General features: G+C 40.6%; 1 protein-coding gene and 1 long non-coding RNA gene across 7 annotated transcripts in view; one reads left to right on the forward strand and one right to left on the reverse strand.

Annotated features, from left to right (window-relative positions):
- mtrr (5-methyltetrahydrofolate-homocysteine methyltransferase reductase) overlaps positions 1–12960 on the forward strand; it is a 33169-nt gene extending 20209 nt beyond the window's left edge. For 3 of the 5 annotated variants that reach the window (XM_088644237.1, XM_088644238.1, XM_088644239.1), the window contains 3 exons: positions 2611–2703; positions 5692–5871; positions 6702–12960. In XM_088644237.1, the coding sequence (XP_088500363.1) occupies positions 2611–2703; positions 5692–5871; positions 6702–6846 (418 nt within the window). In that variant the 3' untranslated portion in view covers positions 6847–12960. Of the gene's footprint in view, positions 1–2221; positions 2356–2610; positions 2704–5691; positions 5872–6701 lie in introns of those variants that run through there. The other 2 variants (XR_015941041.1, XM_088644240.1) reach the window with 2 other exon arrangements.
- LOC148657685 (uncharacterized) overlaps positions 2697–22326 on the reverse strand; it is a 73336-nt gene continuing 53706 nt past the window's right edge. Inside the window, exons 3-4 of one of the 2 annotated variants that reach the window (XR_015941045.1) lie at positions 6658–6853; positions 2697–3172 (exon numbers count right to left, since the gene is read on the reverse strand). This is a non-coding gene — a long non-coding RNA (uncharacterized LOC148657685). Of the gene's footprint in view, positions 3173–6652; positions 6854–22326 lie in introns of both variants that reach the window. The other variant, XR_015941044.1, reaches the window with a different exon arrangement.

The raw sequence follows: 22326 nt of genomic DNA on the forward strand, positions 1-22326 counted from the left end.
AACTTTCAAGAAACTCAGGAAGTTGCTTCTTGCTATTAACATGAACACATCACTGATAAAAAAAAGCCTTTTAAAATTACAAGAGACTCTGAACGCTCTACCGCACATACAACTAATGATTCGAGAGCATCTTGTTTCAAAGGCAGCAGCATCAACTAGCTTTGTTTTCAGGCTGTGTACAAGTCAGCTGACAAGCATTTCCATGTGCTCAATACGTCTCGCCAAAATGTGTTTCTCTCAGAGCCATCCAGGCGTGTGCTTCTGTGCGTGCTTTATTGCCTGTTTTATGGTGAAAAGCTTCATTCACCAGCGGGCTGCCTTATCCCTCAAACACAACCATGATGTTTCTGAAGGCTAAAGCTTCGTTTTCCCCAGATCATTGGTCCGATTCCTACGTTACTCCCTATATGAAGGTGGATTAATAACGTAAAGAGTCTCTGTAAATCTTGGGCAAGATAGAGATAAAAATCCTTTGTCTGCTGCCAGACAGGTAATAGTCCACTAATGCCGGTCTTTGAGGAAAGAGCTGAAGTCCCTATAATTCCACAGACTGTTTCTACAACATATCCAGCACAAACCAGTGTCCTTTTACTGTTTTTGCCCTTGCAATTTGCATTTGTTCTTAGTCCTGTTTTAACCTTGCTTGTGTAACAGAGTGGGATAGTCTTCTGCTTTTTTACGTATGCATTTACCTGCCTGAAGACTATATAGAAACACTTAACTTACTTTCAGATTGGAAGCTGGGCTCCCAGATGCTATTAGCAGTGCTTTTGGGCAGTAATTTAAATAAGTTATTCAAATTGCATAACCTAAATAAACTGCTCAGTCTAGATATTTTATAGAAATATTATTCAGTCTAGAAATATTTTAATTATCTACCCTACCTCGTGCCTGTTGCTTGCCAAGAGGCAATGACTCCCCCTCAACCCTGAACTGCATGAAGCAGTTGGTAAATGGATGGATGGTTTTTCTGTTCCGTTTAAATTATTTGGGTCTATAAAGTATCCTCAAGTTCTGTGCATTGCCTTATTCTATAGAAAAAAGTTTCTACTGAGCTCATGTTGAACTTTGCAGTGGAGTTAAGGTGAGAGCAGCACCATTTATGGGTTAAAGAGTGATTATGGCAAATTACTTTTTGCAATAATGAGATTGTCTTTTCAAGCATTGAAAAAAACCCTGATTAAAACCAGCACGAAAATAGATTAGACTTGGCAATATTATCAAACCATAAATCTCTGTTGATGAAATTGTGGTAAAATGGGTCACCGAAGCATGAAAACAAATTTCAATAGATTTGGGAATCCTGAAAGAGAGGATCAAGTCATTGGGTTGCATTGGGTCCTGTTATTGATTAAGCCGATTGCAAGATGGCAGAGAAATTCTCCACTGGATCCCCTGGAATTTGTTTCATGCTCTTTTCACTGTTGAAGAAGACATTGTGTTTAACGTGTTTCTGCTTGTCTCTCTGTTCTTGAGAAAATGCTCTCTTCAAATCTGAGGGTATGTTTTAACAAGTGCAGCACCAGAAGTTGCATGTAATTTCTACAAGCTCTTGAAATGCCCCTTCAGTAGAGTGGGAAAAAAAGTGTTGCCTCAAACACTGAATTACAAACTCAATGACAGCAACATGTAGCAGAAGTTGCAAAATGGGAAGGTGACAGGATTTTGGTGATGACTTTGGTTTGGTCATGGTTTTAGTGATGGCTGGTCATCAGTCAAAGTCTTCTCTCCACAAACACTTGGACTTGCCGCAGAATGGGATCTGGGTAAAACATTACCATTTAGAGCCCACAGTGTCGCTTGGCTTTGGTGAAGGTAGAAATCGGAATGAAATTCCCTTATCTTTTCGGAGCTGTCGAGAGCGAGCAGGTGTGTTGCGTAGATACAGTGGGAATGTGCCTCCGACGTGACACACTAGGGCTCCAGTTTCTGGGCCCGGGGCCAGATCAGCTCTTTAATCGGATAAATTTACTCGGACCGTCTAGCTTCGTGCACGGCTCTCCGTGTGTAACTTCATCGCAGATCAGGACATCCAGTTAAAGTTTATTACTCTGAAAACTATGCTGTTCGCACTGTTATGTTCCTGTGCGTTGTGTTTTGTAAATCCAGTGGAACTGAAAAGCTGATTTAAAGGGGTAATGTGTGTCGTCTTCCAAACTGCAGTTATTAACCTAAGGCTGGGCTGATGCAGCTTTCTCTTGTCTTCACATGAACCACACAGAATGTACGGGAGACAGACCTTCAAACAGTTGTCTTTAACACCAGGAGGTTTCCTTGATCGGCCACAAACTTTCATTGGCAGCAGTGACTTCTGAAAGCTGCGCACTCTAGGACTGAGATGAACAGAAGCAGTGCTGTAAATCTGCGATCCAGCGAGCCCCTGGAATCATCAAATTGGAGGATGTGGTTACAAATTGGTTAGGTGGACTAAGTTGATTGTAAGCAATCGGAGTTGAATCTCTTAATATGGATGTTTTTTAAAGCTGTTGTGAATATTATTAATAGTGTTTATATTGCACGTTATCCATGTGTGACTTAACCCTTTTTCCTGTCTTCATAGGTTTTGAGGTCTATTGATCTGTAAACCGTTACTTTCCCTTTCCTTCGCAGGGACCAGCAGAGACGAGAAATCCCTGATGGCGATTTCGGAGAGACGTGGCTGTTTTTCGGCTGCCGTCATAAAGACAGAGATTTCCTCTTCAGGTGGGTGGTTTTCCCGGAGGTGTGCAAGTCTGTTGGTGTCAGTTGACGTCTCAGTACGTCAGAGGTACTTGTAGAGACTTTTCCGAGCTGGAACCGCAGGTTCAGCGCCAGATGGGATTGTTTAGGGTTTTGGCTGTGATGTAATGCAACGGGTACAGGTCAGCCATCGATGTTGCTGCGCAGAAGCAGTTTCTCAGATGTCCACTGACAGTTCAGTTGTTGGGTACATGGGATTGATCTTCTCAGACCAATGGCAGTGCTTCTTATGAGATGTTAGCGATATGGGTGATGGGATGCATACGGCCAGGTGACTTCTCTGCAGCGTGACAGACAGACATGGGTTGCTTTTGTGCCAGTGGTGACTCCCTGATACCCGTCTTGACAAATTTCTGGTTCTTTCACACTTGGGAGAACGGTGTGTCTCAGCTTCTCATAATTCCCAACACTTGGCTTTGGACAGAGGCCTCACCTGCAGTATAAATGCAAATTCCATTTATATACAGAATTGTTCATCACCTGTGATCTGGAGACACATTAGACCGTCAATAACCTACCCAAGAACCGACTTCTCTTGGTGATTAATTTGCAAGTTAATTCGTAAATGTCATGTTATTCTTGTGTGTGAGGGCTTTATTAATGCATATGTCGGTGTGAATTGATACAAAGTGGCCCCTAAAGTAGTGTTACCCCATCCGGTTTCCTCTGAACCATGAAACAGTGAAACAGCTCGCCACTCATGCTGGCTGCATCTAATGTGGAAGCCTATTGGTTTATTTAACTTCATAACTAGGGGGGTGAACATGTTGTGTTTCAGTATATTCCTTTTTTTTTCTCTTTGTCTTTCTCCATTTTCTCTCTCTCTATGTATATATAGCCTGTGTATCTGTGAAAGCCAGAATTTAAACTGCTTTGTGACAGATCGCCTACTGAGTCTTGTGGGCACCAGATTTAGTTTTTCAGAACATGTCGCCCAGAATTTACCGTTTATGAATGTTGTGAGCGACTACAATGAAATTAAACTTCTCCCTTGAAAAATTATAGACATATGAAACTAGACTATACAACATTATCATCCACTAAAGTGCTCTCAGACTCAGATGTATAACTCGGTATATCTTGGTTGACACAGATTAAGGTCCAGATCCCACAGGCTTGCATCAGTGAGCATTACGAATAAGTGAAACCGAAGACTAAACAAAGAAATAACTTAAAAAAACTTTTGTTTTTGCCTTTGACTTCATGAGATGTACTTATCAAAATATGTATTTCAGAACTTAATGCATGTATTGCAAAATATGACAAGTTTTATCTTTTTTCCCATTAACATTTTTTTATCTAAATATATTCATGTTCTTCTTTTTTTTTGCATGTGTAACCACTGAGTCCATAAAATGTTTAGGATTTACTTTTATTTAAAAAAATAGCCAAATAGCTTCTCCGTGTTACAAGTTGCTTCTGTTCTGTGGTTTGCTGTGCTTGAATCTGCACTAATGAAAGGCTGTTTTCTACGTCTAATTCCCCACAGTGTTTTTTCGGCTAGTTGCAAGATGTCTTTTAGAACCCAAGATCAATTATGAATCTCAGGATGGGCCAAAGAGAATTAAGAGCATGAACATGATAATCCTTTTGAGGTTACAAATATGATCACATTCCAAGTGTTGTAAAAACTGGAGACGGGGGTTTTGGGACAATGTAGAGATCGCTTGTCAAGAATGTACTATTCAAAGGCAGAGTCAATTCTGTGTGAAAGGAATGAAATCAGTACAGCCCTGAGTCTGCTAAATTACTTGTGTCGGCTGTTGTAGCTACTGTGCTGTTTGCTAATTTTTTGTTTCAATTTAAATTTCAGTTGGCAAGACTGGCTGGTCAGAATTTTTGACCTCTGTAATTAAATGCAACACCAGAAAATCTGTGGTGCTCTTTGGGCTCCAGAGGTCTTCCTTTGCATTAGAGTAGAAAATAGGGACATGAGAAAGGAACTGAAGAATTAAGAGGGATAAAGGGAATTTATTTTTCTTGAAGTCTCTGGTGTACGTCATTGTGAGTTTAACTAGGGAAGTCTAGGCTTATCTCTGCTTTCCTCGTCTTTGCCCGGGTGCTGAGACCGATCACTCTTCAGCAACAAGTACAAGAACGCTTGCTTTGAGGCTAAGCTGAAGCTTTGAATGTTTTGTCTAGGAGGAAGTTGTTAAGTCGTCTGACAAAGATACTATATGTGCCAGAGTAAAGACGAACAGGAGTGTAAGGGTCCTGTCTCGGTGTGGACTGCGGAAGACTGCAAGCCCTGCAAAAAATAGCATTTTGTAGTGACTTAAATGGAAAAAGTCCTCATTTTCCCTAGGATATTAAAAGGACGGTGGAATTTGCTCGCAGGGGAAAAAGACCCACATTTTGGCAGGCTTTGTCTCTTCTACTACTAAGCTTCTGCCAGTTTGCTTTGTGTGACACAGGGGGCTGATCTCCACACCTTTTTTTTTAAAACTAACAGTACCAGCCTCTGAAAACAGCACATTTGGACTTTAAACCCCCCAACTGAAGAGGCATGGAAGAGTTCGTTCAATTTATTTGTAATATTGAAACCGCATCTTAACATCCTGTTGTGAGCAGCTACAGCTCTTCCAGCAGGTCTTTTGAGTACAAGCTGAAAACATTGTTATACATTAAACATGTTCTGTTTAATATATTCAGAAATATATATATATGTAAAGAGTAGGGGTGTTACCCCGGTGTCCTGGCCAAATTTCCCATTGGTCTTTACCAATCATGGCCTCCTAATAACCCCGATCTCTGAACTGACTTCATCACTGCTCTCCTCCCCACTGAGAGCTGGTGTGTGGGGAGCGGACTGGTGCATCATCCGGGGGGGGGGCTGCACACTGGTGGTGGTTGGGAGTCATTAACTGATAAGCACTTTCTAAGTGTAAACAATTATTCATAATTATCATTATATTCTTTCGTATCATCCTGGATTGTGCTGCGACGTTGCAGAGAGGAGCTGGAGCGCTTCGTGGAAAGCGGCACCCTGACACACCTGAAGGTCTGCTTTTCCCGGGACGCCCAGCAGGGGGAAGCACCTGCGCCGAAATACGTGCAAGACAACCTGCGCCTCCACACTCGGGACGTCGCCCGGGTCCTGTTCAAGCAGAACGGCTGCTTCTACGTCTGTGGGTAAGTGGGACAGGCTACGGGTGACGCCTTTGTTGGCCAAGGCGCCAGCGCTCGCTCGGGAATAACGCACCCCCTGCTTTTCTCTATACTGCCATTATTATTATTGCTATGGAAAGTGCCTTGAAAGGCGCTATATAAGAATACAAGCCGTTGATTTTTCCTCATCTCAGAAGGAAGCTGGAGGAAAGAGGTGCTGTTGCTGTTTTTGTAGACTGCCTCTGCAGTCCATGAGTGAATGAGCAGTGATGTCAATCATCAGTTCCCAATTCCCAGCCCTGGCAGTCTAATAATCCCGCGCATTGCTCTTTGGCTTCACACAGCGGAGTGATGATAGTCTACCCCCCGACTCTCCTAAAGACAGCTGAGCAGTGTTTGTTCTTTCTGTACGTGTGGTAGCCTGCAAGCTTTGTTCTGTCACTTTATTTTTGTCCTCTCACAATCTTTTTGGAATGCTGAGATAATCCCGTGTGTCATTAACTGCTGTGCTATTTCTCTGCGTGCAGAGTGGAGTATTAGAGCCGTCTGCAGCCTCTGAATGCCGTTCTTATTTAAAACCACATTAGCTGTATTTTGCTCAGGGTGTGTAAGCAGTGCATCTTTTGAAGGGGAAAGTAAATTATATTTTATTTTTGGCAAAATACATTTATCTCGGTTTCTTTCAGCCTGATAATCCGCTCGCTTATTTTTCATGGTGATTTGGATTGAGCCCTAGGATTGAACATCCTGTGTGTTTGTAATGTGCATCATTAACTCGCCACTTAAAAATTCCAGTGATGTTTACATAACCGTGGTCCCCAGACCTCCTGGCTGATCGCTCCTTCGTTCCTTAGGGATGCCAAGAACATGGCCCGGGACGTGAACGAGGCCCTGATCGGCATTGCGGGCGCGGAGCTGGGGCTGGAGAAGCTGGAGGCGCTGCAGGCTGTGGCGGCACTGCGGGACGAGAAACGCTACCTGCAGGACATCTGGGGCTGAGAGCCACCTGCAGGGGGAGAGAGGGGAAAAACTTCAACACGTTTGAAGAGCTGGTCTATATCAGTTTCTCTTGGAAAGTGTATTTTAATAGGGGTTTTTATGTGAAAGAGGTATCGCCGATCTCTGCAGGGTTTTTCGGAATATCAAGTGCTTGTAGCGTCGGCTTCTTTGCTTTGAACACTGCCAGCCCGACAGCTCAGCTGCGAAGCCACAGCAGTTCTGGAGCCAGAGACACCAAGGACAGGGCGCCAGCCTGGGACTCTTCTTGCTCAGTGTGATCTGTCCCTTCCCTGAGAAAAGACCTAGCCGACCTCATGCAATGGCAAAGAGGGCTCTTCACGACCGTGGAGTGTGTATGAAAATTATTCAGATTTTTGTTCCTAATGTGTAAAGATCTTTTTGTTCCATCCCTCTGTTGACTGGGGGGGGGATTCTGGGATGGTGATGCCCTCTGGGGATTTCTATTCTATTAGGGTGATTCAGTGACTCAGACCATGCAGACAATACTAGGAGCTGCTGTTGGTCAGACTCTACTGCCGTTACACTGGCACAACAGACCTCATTCAAATTTTCTGTGGTACGTGAATGTTATAAGGAGGAAACGAGGCAGTTTTCCGTATGGGTTAAGGATAGAATATATGTGCAAAAATATCTGTCCTCTGCCATTTTTGTATGGGATGTTGGCACAGTGGGGATCCCCATTATAATAAGTCGCCCTGATATCTGCTTCCCTGTCCCACAACATCATTCAGATATTTGGGATGTGACATAAAAATTCCCTGTACTTGAGCTTGCTGATTTAGCTAATTTTGTTTAGAAGAAGTCTTGTATGTTGCATTTTCTGAAGCTTGTGGTGAATGTAAGAGACAATTAATTTTATCTTTGCATCTGAGCCGCAGCGAGGTCTGAGCATAGGTGACACAGTGACAGTACAGGTGCAGAACACAGGAAGCGCTGTAGAGCAAACAATCACCTCCTCTCCAGGTATGATCACTTCAATACGTGTTTGGGCAAGTTCGATTAAAATGATGTTATGTTAAACTGACAATTCAAGATAAAAGCGAGTGATGGGTTAGAGTAAAAATGGTGTATGAAAGTTAGTGCACCTGTACGGTAATGTACTGTATTGGGGGAGCTACACCATGTGCAAGTGAAATGCACACTTAGTATAACGTATAGTCCCTAACCTTGCTCTGTTCAATTGATTCTTTTTTTAATCCTCTACACCTTAAGTGGGAAGGACAAAGGCCAATTCGTGATGGAGATGGGTGAGAGTACAAGTGGTGTAAAGATGCCAGTGCACATGTACATAAGCTACTGTGTCTGGGCAGCTCCAAGTGAAACACTCACCTATGGTGTAACTCTTGGTCCCTAATCTGACTGTATTCCATTGATGGGGAAAAGCCTCTTGCTTTAAATGATAGGAGCAAAGTTTACTTTTTTACAGTCCCTAACCCTCCATATTTACATTGTTCTTATGTAAAAAAGATCCCATTTATACAGTACATTGTTTTGCTATAAATTGCAATTTTCTGGTCCCTAACCCCAACATGTATCAGCGGGTCCCCTGAATTAACTTTGCTCTACAGCTGTGCAGGGGTTTTATGGCGATTGCATTGGTTTTAGATCTATAGTCATCAGGCAACACCCCACACCCATACTGACTGGCTGAAGCACTCTAAGGAGAATATGTCCACTTCCGTTGAACTGGAAAAAAGAAACGGGTGAAGGATCTTTGCAGGAAAGGCTTATTACATTGCGTTTTTTCTCACTTCTGATACAGAAAATAATTGAAAGCTCTTTGGATTCTGGCAGTCGCAACAGGAAGTTAACCCGGTGATCACGTTGACCTGTCCAATGTTTTGCCATGTGGGAGAACAGCGGAGCCCTTCGATCAAGAAGGGTTTCAGCAGCTGAAATTAAAACACACCGGAGTACTGATTAAGTCCTTTCCTCCCCTGTTAAAAAAGCTGAAGGATTGACAGTGTAAAAGAGCAATGCTGCAATGCTGCACTGCTCTCGTTCTGAAACTGGACTGAGGCTTGGTTCTTATTGAACTGTCAGGGCTCCTTCTGTAGTGAACCAGCACTGGACTGGAAAACCTGTTGTACCCCTTTGTGATCGTACGCTGGTGGTGTACAGGATTCTCAGAGAGCAGCAGCGGTCTGGGGGCTCGGGAGGAAGTGAATAACGACACAGTTGATGCCCCCATTAAGCACAGCGAAGTACGCATTATCCCTCTCAGTTGTTAATTTTCATTATAGACAAAGCCACGCCCTTCCAAAAATCATCACCTTCTCCAAGAAAGCTGGCCTGTTATCTCCGCACAAAACTGATGAGGTAATAAACTGGGTTTCAAGGTCAGCAGAATTAGAGCAGAGCTGACTGTAATATGCGTTAAAGCAATACATCACTTTTTTTCCTGGATCCAGACTATGTAGAGAGGCTGTGATAAACTGTCTCTGAGGTGCTATTCCTTTCTAAAGTGAAATCTCATTTTGACACTTCTGCATTTGCAATTCACTATGATTTATGCTTATAAAATAGAGATCTTGTAGTGTGATTTTTGTGCTTTACTACTTGGTTATTAATATACATAACTACCCCCCCCCCCCCCAAGGTTTTTCCTTTTAAACAGGTGTGAGTCAAGAAAAGTCTTTTCTAGGCCTTCCTGTTTCACTGATAATGCTGAAATACTACAATGTGTGATGCAATGTTACTTAAACATTGAATTGCCCTATTTTATTCCTTTATAATCCAAACGTGGAACATACCAAACAAAATGAGAGCCTTGCTTTCCTAAATCTAAGCAATAAAATAGATTTTTTTGAATGAGTACACATTAATATATGACTACTTGCTGTAAACAATGTCCAATGAAACAAAACTGAAGTGTATGGGAAGCAGAGTATTTTATTACTGTAGGCTCAGGGGAAGAGGTACAGAGTTTGCACACATTAAGAGCATCAGAATGTCCTTTTTTTAATATAGATGATACTCTCTAAGGCTCAATGGTTTGCGGTTTCTTCTCCACAAAGAGTATTTTATTGCAAGACTTGTGGAATAGAAATCTTTTAAAGAGCTGCATGATAAAATCTCTAGTTATTCACACTCTTGTTAATAGGAACCATTTTGACAAGTTGCTATAAAAGTTTGTTTTTTTTTAAGCTTTGACAAAAGTGTCTTTCAACGGTTGGGTCATGATGTTTCCAGTGGTGAGAATTGTGAATTGCCAGATGTAATTATTTTCTATTCACTGTAAGGCAGGATTGTCCCCACAGCGTTTTAAACATGAATAGAGTTTTTTTCTCACCTTTAGTACCTTTTAACATTTGATATATAAAAGCCATTTTTAAACTTGATGGAAACACTTCAGCAAGAAAATAAGTCTTTGACAGGATAATTTTATTTTAGCTCTTGACAGTTTCACAGAGACATAAAGAAACAAGAATTGCATTCAAATTTCTTGTGATAAAACATGGAGTGCTAAGAAACTTTTTTTCTTAGTCACAAAGGACAGGCTGAGGGAAAAATCTTAGCATTTTCCAGAGGTACATAATGTCTTTCCATCCATCCATCCATTTTATAGTGGGTTCATCTGAATCAGCGCCACGGGGGAGCCCGAGTCTGTCCATATCACCCTGCAACTCACACCCGGCAGCCCCACTGACCCTCAGCAAGTGTGAGCCAGGTCAGTACCTAGATAGACCTCCTGGGAAAAATAAGATTGCTGCCGGAAGAGGTGTTAGTGGGGCCAGCAGGGGGCGCTCACCCTGCAGTCTGTGTGGGTTCTAATGCACCAGTACAGTGACGGGGACACTATAGAATTTCTCGAGAAGAGTAGGGATGTTACCCCGGTGTCCAGGCCAAATTTCCCCTTGGCCTTTACCAATCATCCCCAGCTCTGAACTGGCTTCATCACTCTGCTCTCCTCCCCACTGAGAGCCGGTGTGTGGGGAGAGTACTGGAGCATCATCCAAGTAGGGCTGCACACTGGTTGGGGTGGAGGGGATCCCCATTACCTGTAAAGCACTTTGAGTGGAGTGTCCAGAAAAGTGCTATTTAAGTGTAAGCAATTATTATTATTATTGGGTACAAGACAGGATTCCTGTCCACCACAGGAAAGACAGACCAGGGCCAATTCTCCCAGGAGCCACTTAACCTACCAGCATGTCTTTGAACTAGGGGAGGTGACCAGAGAATCACAACCTCTCATTATATTACAAGTATGTTATCTGCAAGGCAACAGAAGTTGTTTGGGCAGAAAATCTGCTTTGTGTTGTCGAACGTTTTCTAGTCCACATGACCAGACTCATTACAGTCTCTGTGAATAGACCTGTCCTGGAGAGAAAAGGTCTTTTTACCATTTTAATTTACCGTTTAAGAGCACCATTTCCTTCTTTTTTTGCTTTAGGGTCTCTTCACGTGCTCTAGCAGGTGTTACCAGCACAGTGTGAGCTACCAGAGTTACCTCTGTAAGAAAACACAAACTCACAACATATAGTTGCCAAGAGTGCGTTTTCCAAAAGTCTATAAATGTAGCTTCAATAAACCTCACATGGGAACGGAGAGCTGGGCTGAGTGGTAATTACATTTGATCCAAAGCCTTCCATTATTCTTCACCCAGATGTGAGCTCCAGACTGCTTCTTCAAGAGAAAGTGAGCAAGGCACCCTTCCCTTCTGCAGCTGCAGAACAGAGGTGTGGGCTCAGTGGTCCTGTGTACCTAGTCATCCGACAAGACAGGGCAGGGGCTTTCAGTTTTAGCTTCAGAAGCACAAACATGCTGATTGTGAGCTGTGGTAGGAACAAGCCTGATTTAATTCAATCAGTCTGTTCTTCTGTTCTTCGTACAAGAGAAAACTTGGTGCCTGTGGAAGAAATATTACACTTGCATGTGCAAATGTTACCAGAAGCAAAAAATAAATTCATTCAAAAAGACAGAGGCTCAACACAAAAGACCATGCAACGCAAAAGGCTTGATGCTTGAGAGTTTGTTTTCGATGTGTGTCTTGACCCATGCTCGCTTCCTGTCCAGATCTCAGGTGATTTTTACAGAAGCCAGTACTGCAGTCAGCATCACCTTAATTCAGCTTGCATTGGGTTTCAGAGGATGGAAATATTATTTACAGAAAATAAGTGCTGAGTAAATGCATATTGAATAATGATAAGTTTCCTAGGCTTAAATGGCGCTTAATTAATTATGATGCATTAAGTCACTGGTTATTTAACTGTGCCAGCTGGTTAATTTTGTTTAATTATGCACCTTTAACAGACACTTGTTATGCTGGTTTTACTGGTTACACCGTGTACTAAAGCTTCAAACTGGCACAAACGTCCGAGCAATGTCACCAGCACTCCCCTAAACTGCTGAATGTCCTGCTAGAAAAGAGCTGCACGCGCCTGCCTGTCTGGATGTGCTGGTAATGTAGTGTTAGAGGGCTGTGGGGATGAGGCAGGTACCAGCGTGCTGAGATGACCCGAGCACCGGGCTTGCTGCCGAAAGGGAAAGCTGGGAAAGGAATGGGTGGTCTCTCCGCCGTGTGGTGGAAATCCCATGGACAATGGCAGCTGATTGTCCCGTAAAAATGTCTTGTGTCCACCGGGCACGAGCGCATCCGATTCTGCCTTTTCGGCTGGCCTTGGCCTGAGCTTGTGGGTGTAGTTTTTGTCCTTGACTTCTCTACTCAAACACCTCCCGCTGCGATCTGGCCCAGCTCAGTTCCACACTCCCGTCGTGTGAATAAAGAGGTCACACTTTACTGTTACGGCCCTGTGCTTTTCCTTGAATTTCATGCCTACATAACGGGGTTTGTTTCCCATTCCTCATTGAGCATCATTTATACAGGGGGGTCGATATGTTTTATGTCTTTCTCCGTGAGCTCACTGCCTTGCTGACCTCGTTGGGGACCGAGCCAAAGGGGCTGGGAGATAAAATGATTCATTTCCCTGCAAAGCACAACAGTGGTTCCTTAAAATACAATGTGATGTGAACCTCCGTAGTGTTATTTCATGTGCAAACGTACTTTATTAAAGGTGTATGCAATTCTGCCTTAATAGCTTAATTTAATCCTTCTCTATTGCTGACATTTAATAAAATAACCTAACACAGAAAGAGCCCCTCTTGCCAAGATTATTGACATGGCAAGCACTTTGATATCCTGGTGAACAAGAAGAGTGATCTTGCTATGTCTTTGTGATGAGATACAAAATCGTTGAAGATAATGAATGTGGAGCAATTAGGATTGATTGAATTTTAAATTTAAGATCTTTAATTAAATGGTTCAAGGTGCCTTTTTTCCCCCATGCAAAGTGAGAGCTTTAAGACTTTGTTAATCATAGGATTTACGCTGGTAGACCTACACTCAGCATTGCTCTGGAGAGTTAGTCTTAGAAAAACATGCTCTTAATGTCTCATACAGATACAGCTGAGGTATGACACAAAGACAAAAAGGTATTACAAAATCCTGGTAAAGGGTGAACTTCAGAACAAGCACGAGAAGTTAAAAATTCGGAAGTGTTAAATCCACCCATGCATTTTCCAATCAGCCACCCCAGAGCGTGGGCAAGGGGCAGCCGGAGCCTATCCCAGAAGGCTGTGGGCGCAGGGTTGGATACACCCTGGACAGGAGGACATCAGTCCATCACCGGGAGCACAAGACACGGACACACACGGCAGGATAAATCTCCCAGACACCAATTTACCTACCGTTCTGTCTTTGGGCTGTGGAAAGAAACCGGAGCACCCGGAGGAAAGCACAACAGGGCCCCAACACTGCGAGGCGGTAGTGCTAACCACTCTGCCGCCCTGAAGCGTGAAATACGATGTGTTAACATGTGAAATATGCTATTGGAAAAGGTTGGACAGATGATTGAATCAATCTAGCGTTAATGCATGGGGGAACCCTTTTTAGTGCGAGAAAAGTGTCTAGAGTACAATCCTTCCGACAGACAACTCGACACCTATCACGACGAGAATGCTCCAAAAATTGTTAGGTGCTGCTTCAGCCAGGAAACGGGAGTTTTCTTTTAGGATATCATGATTAAACCCAGAAAATTTATCTCGTCTATTTTACTGTGTATAAAACTTTCCATGTTTTTATAAGTCAAATTGTCGTATTAAAAATGTATTATTAGCAGTAGCAGCAGTTTTAGAAGTAATAGAGAAGTCTGTCTCTTTTAAATTTAACTGTAATTATCTTAAATTACATTATGGGTCCTTGGATTTCATTACCTGTTAAATAAATCTGTGAGATTTTCAATTATACCAATTAAATCAAATACAGCAGTCTCACAGGTCACCATTAAATCACCAATTTGTAAAGACTTGCAACACATGAGTTTTGAAATGATTAATAAGAGAAGTGTTGCAGTTCAGATTCGGAAACTGTGATCGTGGAGCGCGGCAGAGTTCTGGTATTTTAATTTGTGCCCGGAGCTTGGGGGTGTTACGGCCTGCTGAGCTGTCCAGGCTGTGCCTGTCCGCAGGACCATGTGGCCGACCACTCCTACTCTGTGGGAACGTGCGTCACATGTGGGACACAAACAGCACGACCGGGGGAAGGCTGTGAAGCCAGGGGATATTCTGCAGCAATTTTAAAAAACAACAATTTTTAATCCATTAACGAATACATCAGACTTTCGCACTGTATTACATTTGAGCTGCAATATATGGAACCCAAAGTGCTGTACATCATGGGTAAGAAACAATCTGGTTTGATCAAAGCCACACATATTTTAATAACATTGTACAATGTATTGCAGTCATTAACATGTTTTAGATAGGAACTGGTGCTTCAGTTTCTCCATGTCAGGGAACAGCTCCTTGGTGTATTTGCTGTGGACTCAGACAAAGATACACTGTTGCTTCAACTTTTTGCTTTTGACAGCTGTTGAATTATTAGCTATTTTTCTATCCTTTGTACAATATATACATATTTCATGAGTCATATGCCAGCTGTTTAAGGATAAAACTGATTAAGGATAAAGTCTCTTTTGAATATTATAATAAATGTTTATAGAGAAATAACCAAGAAAAAAATATATTTTTGTGAAAGTGTTTTCCAACATCACAGGCGCATTGTAACAGAAGCCCGAGGCCTCCTAGCTGTTGGAAGGATCATTTGACATAACATTCAAAATACTATGCAGGGTTATAGTACTTCTAAGTTCAGTTTATCTTTCATTACTTCATGTCTGGAACATATTAAAGCCCTCAAGCTATTTTTATAGATAACATTTTTAGCATTTCATCTGAAAATACAATTTATGTCGATGTACATTACGTACTGATCTGAGGATCTTAGGTGAGGAAAATACTGGAGATGCTCCTAACAGATTCTGCTTTCGGAAGAGAAACCTCAGCACATCCATGATTTGAATTCCTTTACCCGTTTCTTATGTTCGCATAAAATTAATATATTTTTTTTTTACATTTTTGTGACCCAAATATGTTATAATATCTTTAACAGGAATGCATACTTTGTCCTTCTCTAGTACTTAAAGGCCAATTTATCATATTTATTAATGTTTATGGCAAACACAGACAACTGAGAGAATTTATCAAGTACTTTTAAAGCCCTTGAAACTTAATTTACACCTTTTAAGAAATATAGTAGTGTCATCGTCTAATTAGCATATTTTAATTTCGTTTCCATATCTCATTTCCCAAGAAATGGTTTATCAATAAAGAAATTCAAAGAAATGTAGAAATGTAATGTTTCAACTGTAATTTTGTGTCTGTATTTTTGTAAAACCTTAAAATAAAAATTCTCACTGTAATCAAATAATTACAATATCAAGTCAATTGTTGTTGTTATGTCCTCCCTTCACAAATCCCGATTGATTTTCATCAATAATAATTTCTTTTAACCTTGACTTTAAGCATTTGCCTAACCATACAATCGTTTTTAAGAAGTTCCATCAGATAGTAATTGTCAATAAGGAAGGAATCCTTCTGGAAACTTGTGTCATTTTGGGGTGAGGGAGAGAGAGGTTAATCACTCTTATAGTAATAACAACGTCTGTGAAGGCAGCAAGTAAACACTCACAAAAAGAGTCTAGATGTCTTGCTCATGAAATTCTGATAAACCATCATTGCCTAGAGTTTCAGAGGTCAGTATAGTGTTGGTGTTGTATATACATATTGGAGTACAAACTATATTTAATTCTTCTTTAACAAATTTTGCCCCTGCTACAAAATTTGAGATGTTGATATCAGCCATTTGCACACCAAGATCTTATCTGTATCTTCAAAGATTACTTAATCCATGATTATTGCTTCAGTTATATCTAAATTAATAATTGTAATTTTCCAAATGATAAAATGACTGCTATTTTCTGACCTTTTTCAACTTCCTTCTCGACGAATAACAACCCCATCAACTGATACCTCATAGATATTGGGACCTGTAGTGTGCTTCAGTGTGGCTTAGTCAATTTCTGTGTTTTCTACTTTAAATTTCTACTTTGTATGTAAGCTTAATGCGTTTTCTAATTATAGCTTTATCTCAGTTTTCCTTCATTTAGTTTGGGGTTTACTGTAAATAAATGCAGTGCTTTGAAGTTTTAAATTTTAAACTAATCCCTAATAAGTCCAACAAGAATTAGTCTACAACCGGCAGCTCGTTCCCAGATGTTTGAATATGTTGTGTAAATTCTTCGTTGTTCTATAAATTATTACATTTCCAATATCACTGCAGTCTAGGGGGACGTTCTTTAGATACATTTAATTTAAATTTTATAACTTTATAATCTGTTTAAAAGATAAGATGAATTTCAATCTGATTAACACAGTTCAGTAATGTACAATGATTTAACTATATATCAATCCTGAATTCCAATGAATAGTTTTATTACTCCATGTATATTTCTTTTCTATGGGTTTCATAACTCTCCAAACATCTATAATCCTTGTTGATTGTAAAAATAGTTTAATATTCTTTGTAATGTTTATGTTTCTGTAGTCCATTTATCAGTGCACTCATCTCTCATCTTCACTTTTAAAATCTCTAACATTATGTTTGGCTGAAGGAAAGGTCTCATCAAGCAAACTGTTTATCTTCAATGTCAATAACAAAATATAATGGTGTTTAATGTCATCTTTTGACAATATAATTTTTCCCTTGGATTTCACTCTGAGAACTGCAGTTCCTATAGAAAGATTATTTCCATACTCATACCATACATTTAACACCAGTGGAGTACAAATGGGTTTCCTGAATAAAAAAGCCTATCTGGATTAGTTTACAAAAGAGAAAGATGGCCTTACTTACCAAAGCAAAAGATTTTCCTTTAACTTTATTACACAGCCCTTGGAATTAATAGAAAATAATATTAACTCCATTCCAATTCATTTACTTTGACTTCTCATTTACCCCTTTGCACTATATTTTAACATTGTGTAACATTAATAATTTAATCATAATGTATCCATGCTTTATATGAAAGAAACTAACAAAACTAAATGAGGCATGAAGAAACAGTGGAAGGCATAGTGTTACCTGAGGTTCACATTATGTAGTACAGTCTACCATCATAATTCAACAATGTTTTAGTTTCAAATGTATTTATAAATTTAAAAAGTTTTAGGGTTAGGGACAGGGCTACTGTTAAGGTTTGGATTTTGTTTTCATTTAACAATATTCAAACTGTTTAAGTCTGTCTAAAGACACTGTCCTGTTAGCAAATGCCTTCTTTGTAGAAGATCTTTTGCCACACATAGGTAAGAACCAAGTATGCTGACCCTAGTCAACTGTGTATGATAGACACTCTTTCCCTAAAGTAAATACTTACACATTTATTCATTTTCATTAAAGTCTTTTACCCTGTTTTGTTTCCTGAAGTTTACAGGTTGCAATAGGAATTTGCGAGCAAACTGAATACCATCTGAAAAAACACAGTATAATATCACTGTTCTTAATAAATTAGCAGGCGTTAAGATTTCTTTTGATCCCTGACAAATACATCTTCAGACTATACCCCCAAGTGGAAAAAAGCAAATTGCTTTGGACATGCACAGAAAATGTCTAAAGATATATCTAGCAGCTTATATTCACATAGGGAACGGTCACATGATAAATGAGCAAACGACCTGTAAATTGTGATTACACAATCTGCAAAACTTAATGAAATTCTGCCTCATCAGTGATGAAGGACAGAATGCATTTTTGGGGATTCTTTGTTGAAGCTTTTCTATGTAGCCACATTTGTTTACTGATGCTATTTGTATGCTGAAGAGTTTCCTTAAAAACAAATCCGAAAGGTCTCAAGACACAGAAAGCAGGCAGATAATGGATGCTGGGCAAAAAAAGAGACTTAAGTTGTAAATGAGAGATTCCTTAATTAAAAGGTTCAAGGTGCCTTTCTCTGTGAAGTGTGAAAGATGTGAGACGCAAGGCTCAGTTAATCAGAGCCCTGAAATGCTGCTGCAGAGCGATATGATAGATTTTTCAAGCGAAATGGCTTCATCGGAACTGAAAAGCAACAGGGAATTGGTGAGAGCAAGAAAAAAGTCTATTACAGACGTAAACCTGTCACATGAAGAAGCTGTCCAGGCAACTGAATGAACAGCTTAAATCTAGCAGATTTCAAAGCCTTCAAGTGAGCACACCAGGACTCATTTCTGTGCCTCTCTGGTCTCTGAGGGTCTCTGAGTCAGTGGTTCTGCTCTCAGCTGAGCCCTCCAATACTTAATTGATCCATTTATTTGCAAAATTAAGGAAATAAGCTGCCATTTACAAGCGTAGTGCAGGCAGCAATATACAGATTCCTATAAAAGCTTCAGGGCAGTGAATCTCTAGGTGCATGGGTGCCAAAACCCTAGTTGAGGTCGTCCTCGATCGGAAAAAAGGGAGAGAGAAAGAAGCTTGTTCTCTTTTAGTGCATGCCAGTTGTTTTCAGCTGCTGGGGTCCTGATCTGACATTCCCCGCAGACGCTATTGATCCAACTGTCTGGCGAAGCTGGGAACAAACTGGAGATTTCTAACTGCTGCGCAGCGAAAGCAAGACAGACAAAATACTTTTTTTCTTCAGTGGAAAATGTATGGGTCCTCATGTCACTTTCTTCTCCCAGATCTCTTGGAATATCAGTTTCTTGTAATATACTGTACTATAAATTTCTCAGTAGTTTGTTCACTAAACTCTTGGGATAAAGGACTCCAAGTGTTTCTGCAAACCCAGATAGATCAACAATAGCCAGCCTTTTTCTCAAACAGGGGCTACTAATCTTGCTGCCCTATACTACTATTAATCAATTATAATATTATGTAATAGGAATGCCAATTTTTTGTTATAACAATCATTAGGAATGTGAAAAACATGGTTCCCAAGTCCTTCCTTTCCCAGTTAATTAAAACCCTGCAACCCTCGTATTACTGTATTGTTCATTAATACTGCATGGGAGAAATCAATAGCATATTTCCGTGCCATGGAGAAAATACAGTCACCCTCTGTAATCTCGTCCGCAAGAAGCAGACTTCTCTAGTTCACTGTCAACAAGTACCAAGCACCTTCCCTGTCAAAACACCCAAGACAGCTCTTCTCTGCCTCTGAATGCCGATTTCTCACGGCTGTAGCCTCAAGGTGGAAAGCACACCATTCTGAATAATTCTCTTATTAACTTCCCAGTAAGTATCAAGCTCCTTGAACGTCGTCGTACCACCCTTAGGTGTGCTTTAATAACTCCAGCTACAGTACATCCTAATTTTCAACAAACATCCAATACAGCAGTTTTGCCCTAAGACTTAATGCAAAATTAATTCTAATAGGAGTGTTAAGGCAGAAAACATTGACTTAACTTGTACCAGCGTAATACAGATAGAGGAAAGTAATGGGCTATTATTCATGAGAAGCAAATAGCACCATGACTGCACCTTCATAAATTCCATAGTCTTACTGAAAACTCAGGATCTATTGTTGTGTTCAGACATAAGCCCAGAGCTTATGAGTGTACTGAGGATAAATACCACAGGAGTACTTATTCACACTTTTATTCTGCATATTAGAAATGAGCTCACAGTTGATGAATACGTATATGCACTAGCACCCAGGTTCAGAGCAGGATTTAAAAACACGAGTTCTTCTAGCGACAATGAAGTGTGAGGACAAGGAAGAAGCAGGGAAGAATGATCGAGTCAAAGCCAGGCTTGCTGTCTATTGCACAGAAGTATCGTCAATACATGTGGGAAAGAAAACTAAGAAATGACACCATGAAAGACTGAGGATGCTATTTCATATAAAAATGGTTTCACTTAGATTCACCATTAGCATACTGTGAAATAAACTTCAAAGGCTGTTCTGGCATCACACTTGTAATCAGCAGGCAAGAACGACGTGAACACAGAACAGTGAGGACTTTCCGATGTGTTGATTTATTAATTATGAGTGTTAGGCTTTCATGGCTTTGGGAGAGAAACAGGAAGGAAACAGTAAGCGTCTAGATAGACAATAAGCACTCTTTCACTATCCTGCCCAGCACTCTTTGTTGTGGAGATCAATTTTACAACACACCTCTCTGTTTCATAAGAAATATCCAAACGCAGGGGGAACTTGCTGTTTAAGGACTGCTGTTCAGCAGTATTCCCATTCTTCAGCATCATTCCCATTGCACAGCAACATTCCTGAAGGATTTCAGGAAGGTAGAGCAGTCAGAGGGTTACACTGGACTACGTGGTACAAATGAAGCACTTCACTGTGAAACAAAGGAGTACTGTAAAAATCCAGATAGCAAGAACAAGTGTTCTTGTGTATCGAAACCTGAGACACAGAACCAAGGCCAGGAAAGCAACAGAGTAACTGGATATGTGCCTCATCGCATTATCTACCCCGAGAAACATAATTTTACTTGTAAATAAGCTGCTTAAAGTTTGCCATATGTAGTGATCTCCTGCATTCCTATCCCATAGCAACATTCCCATTTTCCAGCATCATTCCCATCCCAGAGTGGCGTTCCCTTCCTCCTGCAGGATTCCCAAGCCCATTAAACACTGAAGGATAAACCTGAAAGAAGAGTGTAAGCAAGGGTTGCACCCGGGACATCACGCTCCGGGGGGTCATTGTGACTGTGAGGATGACAACCCACAGCAATGCTCATCTGAACAAGCATTAGAGAACCTGCGATCGTACAACTACAGACCTACTAGAATGCATCTCATTTTACCGACTACACAAGTAACATGTTCTCATTAAACTAAAATTGATGCAAACCATTCTCTGCTGGCATTCCCTCTCAAATTGCCTGAAAATTAAATGCCGATTAACTGAGTAATCTTGAGGTGCATTAATTCAAAACGGTAGACTGTTCTCTCTTGATAGTCTTACAGCAAGTTTTTCCATTCAACACACTGGAAATCAGCCTCATTCTAAATGAATTTACATCAGGGAATGCAAATCTTTAATGCAATAATACAACCTGCTTTAACTCTATCAAGTTTCACTGTCACTCTTTGCAGGTCTGTTAAACAGAAATCATTGCAGCATGGCCCTTATGTTAAACAGCAGCTCCGTAAAAGACAGAAACCATTAAGACTTTGCTCATGAATAAAACATTATTATAGAATTTTAAAACTTAAACTATATAGATGAAGCTTGTAAAATATATATATATATGCTTTATAAATAAAAATTAAAGCATGCTGAAATTTGTTTGATCCAACTCCATCTAAACTAGAACTAAAGAAAAACATTTCTCCAATCAGCCCACTTTTATAGAACAGCAATGTGAATTTACAGCAATAACAATAAAAGCAAAATATGCAAGAAGGCATCCTCAGAGGTGTGTAACATGTAAAGCTGTTATTACTTCTTCATGATAGGAAAAATGACATTTCAACCTCTTTTCACTAGTAGACCATAGGTGTGGCACTCAAGATCCCTCTTTCTCCTAAATGAAGAGGATGGAGTTCTTCTCCATCCCCTACAGTTCTGCAGTGCTGTGGGCTGGGCAGAAATCTGAGAAATCTGAGCCATCGCTGGGCTCTGCAGAGAGTTCAGTCAGACACTTTATCTGGCACAATTCGCAGGGCGAGATCACTGTTTAAAAAAAGACAGGAGTTCTCCAGGTGAAGGTGCTGTACTACCCAAAAAGACCCGAGACCTTAATATAGACAAGCTGGATCAAGAAACCATGCACCTTTTAAAAGCCTCGTATTGGAAACCTAAAAAGCGTTCGGAGAAATTAAACCTTTCCAAAGAGCGGGCCTGTTTCTTGCCCCAGACATTTCCCTTCCTTTCTTACTGCAATTGATTTCATTGAGCTTAATGATACACACAGCTGATAATGCTGGTTTAATGTAGCGAGATGATAATGGATCTCTACCATTTTAGGGAAAGGTGCTTAGTCAGAGCTGTGTAGTCAGGATCTTGTTATTTTTAAATGAGTTCTCTGGAAGCCTCTATATCACACTGTGTCTCTGCCTCTGGGCCTTTCTTTAATATTCTGTCCTGCTGTTGAAGATGTTGCTAGTATACAGTTAATTACTTT

This window comes from Lepisosteus platostomus, chromosome 8 (assembly GCF_059453375.1).
Source record: "Lepisosteus platostomus isolate fLepPlt1 chromosome 8, fLepPlt1.hap1, whole genome shotgun sequence".
NCBI classification, from domain to species: Eukaryota; Metazoa; Chordata; class Actinopteri; order Semionotiformes; family Lepisosteidae; genus Lepisosteus; species Lepisosteus platostomus.